Genomic DNA, 2,578 nt, shown 5'->3' on the forward strand with positions numbered 1-2,578 from the left:
GAAGGCAGGAAGCTATACAAGAGGGAGACCCAGGAGAAACGGGTCGGAAACCCACAAGCTCCAGCCTTAGGAGCCCACGCCACACCCGGGGCAGTGGAAAGCACAGCCCTTGCCACCCAGGCAGCACCTCCAGGGAGCTGCTTCCCGTCAGGGTTCTTCCTTCTGCTGAGACTGGATTTCCTCTGAGTTCTCCTCCTGAGATCGCTGCCCTTGCCATACCCCTTCATGTCTCACTTCTGTTATTAAAAGTCTGGAAACAAAAGGTGGCTTCAGCACAGACATTTAGCACTACTGAAAAACATCAGCCATCCCAGTCCTGGGCCATCACTCATCAGCCCTTCACTGTCACTGGCTAGGTCTTGCCTTGGGCGCAACTGTTCCATCCCCCCAGAGCCCTGTTTCTCTGTCTCCCCAAACTCTCCCTTTCCCCCCATTTTCAGCTCCCAGTCTTCTGTACCCATATTTAAAAAACAAAACAAACAACAACAAAACTGTCCTAGTCTGTTTTCTGTTGCTATAACAAAATACCCAGAACCGGGTAATTTATAAAGAAATTCATTTGGCTCAGTTTTGGAGACTGAGAAGTTCAAGAGCAGGTACTCAGCATTTGGTGAGGGACTTTTGCTGCATCATAATGTGGCAGAGGGCATCAGGTGGTGAGACAGCAGGTGAGTAGCTCAGGTCCCACTTCCTCTTCTTATAAAGCCAGGGATGCCAGGAGGGGGCTCTAGCCTCATGCTCTCCTCTAATCCTAATCACCTCCCAGAGGCTCCACTTCCAAATAACATGAATTTGTGGGTTGTTTCCAACATACAAACTGTGGGAGTGCATTCAAACCACCACCAAAACAGGCTGGCTCTTCAAATGGCTCCCCAAACTCTGCTTCAAACTTGTGATCATATAAAGCCCCACAGATTTTTGTATTCAGCACAGAGCTGTCTACTTTGGTCTCCACTTGTAACATCCTAAGTCACCTGAAAAGCTTTAAATTATAGTTTGTTTTTTTTTTTTTCTTTCTGATCAAATTGCCAGGCAGGGCTTCCAGTGAATGATTGCCTCAAAACAGGCTGGGCTCATCATTACATATAAAACTTTAAATCTTGCTCCTCTGATTTATGTCAGATGATCTGAAAATCATGTTTACCCCAGTCCTTCTCTTCTGCGTAGCTATTGATGAAATCTGGGTGAACTTTAGCCATCCAAAATACCTCTAGCTTGTTACTTATGTACCTTTGCATTGTACTCTTGCACGTTACCAAGTTTTCCATTTATGATAGAAAATACCTCAGATAATCAACTTATGAAGGGGAGATTTATTTTGGATCCCAGTTTTGCAAGTTTCAGCCCATGGTCAGGAGCCCATTGCTTTGGGGCCTGTGGAGGCACATTACTGCAGAAGCATGTGGCAGGGCAAAGCTAGGATGCAAAAGAGAAGAGGAAGGCCCTCGGTCCCAATATCTGCTTCAAGGAAACCTTTCAAGACACATCCTCAGTGACCTACTTCATCCCACTAGGCCCACAACCCTACAAGTCCCTCTACCATGCAACAGCACCCTCAGCTGGGGACCACACCTTCAACTCGTGGCCTTTGGGGATATTCCAGATCCAACCCACAAGGGGCCCTGCATTTTAAATTTGCTCTGAGCCCACGGAATACATAGCTTGTGGTGCAGCAGGAAACAAAGTCTCTTCCCCAGGGTTCTTTTGCGGGTCAGGAAAAACAATGTGAACCTACATAACACACAGCACAGTGTTCGCTCTAGAGCAAGTTACAAGACCTGGGATTAGATTATGTAAGCGTTGACAGATAGTAAGGACTATGGATTTCAGGGGTTGGAAGCGTAATGAAATGTCACTTGTTTCAGAAATCCGTGCTTCGGCTGCGGAGCAGAAAGCCCAGAAAAAGGGAGGGGCGGGAGCGGTGGGCGGACACGCGGGTCAGCACGTGGGGGTGCAGGTGTGAGCGGGCGCCCGCCCAGGAGGGACGCGTCCCAGGCCGGTCGGCAGCTTTCCTTGGCACGCGTATTGGGTGTCAGAGTGCGCGCAGCAAACAGGCTTTCGCCACCTTGGAACTCAGACCGCTCCTCCTACCTCCCGGGGCATAGCATCGGAGCCCGGGAAACTGCCTTGGCCAGAAACAGGAAGGCTCAAAAGAAAGGCCTCCATGTCGTCCATGACGGCTTTCCTTACTGAAAGCGTAACTCTGCCACTCTTTCCCTCCGCCGTGCGCCTGAGCACCAGCAGTCCACACGCGCCAACCCCGCCTTGGGCTGGCCGCGCCTTCCGGGAGCAGCTTCCGGTTCCCCGAGCTGGTCCTCCAGGACACCGAGAGCGTCGGCCAGAGTGCCGGCGCCCTCTTCCCCCTTGCGGCGTCGTCTGACGACGTGCCGGAACCAACATCGCGCCTGCGCCTGCGCCCTCCGCGGCGACGGTGGCTCTGTGCGTACGTCATCGCGGGCGCGACGCCCCGAGGGACAGTCAGGGGTCTGGCGGTCCAGAGGTGCGGCTGTAAGACCGCCCGGGAAGATGCCAGTGGCGGTGATGGCGGAAGGCGCCTTCAGTTTCAAAAAGTTGCTGG

General features: G+C 52.1%; 1 protein-coding gene across 1 annotated transcript in view; it reads left to right on the top strand.

Moving 5' to 3' along the window:
- The first annotated feature begins 2,423 nt into the window (after positions 1-2,423).
- Positions 2,424-2,578, top strand: part of Cops8 (COP9 signalosome subunit 8) — an 11,057-nt gene continuing 10,902 nt past the window's right edge. The window contains exon 1 of the mRNA XM_015481621.2: positions 2,424-2,578. This exon is cut by the window's right edge and continues 15 nt beyond it. Within this exon, the coding sequence (XP_015337107.1) occupies positions 2,527-2,578 (52 nt within the window). The 5' untranslated portion in view covers positions 2,424-2,526.

The sequence above is a fragment of the Marmota marmota genome, unplaced genomic scaffold, assembly GCF_001458135.2.
Source record: "Marmota marmota marmota unplaced genomic scaffold, marMar, whole genome shotgun sequence".
NCBI lineage: Eukaryota > Metazoa > Chordata > Mammalia > Rodentia > Sciuridae > Marmota > Marmota marmota.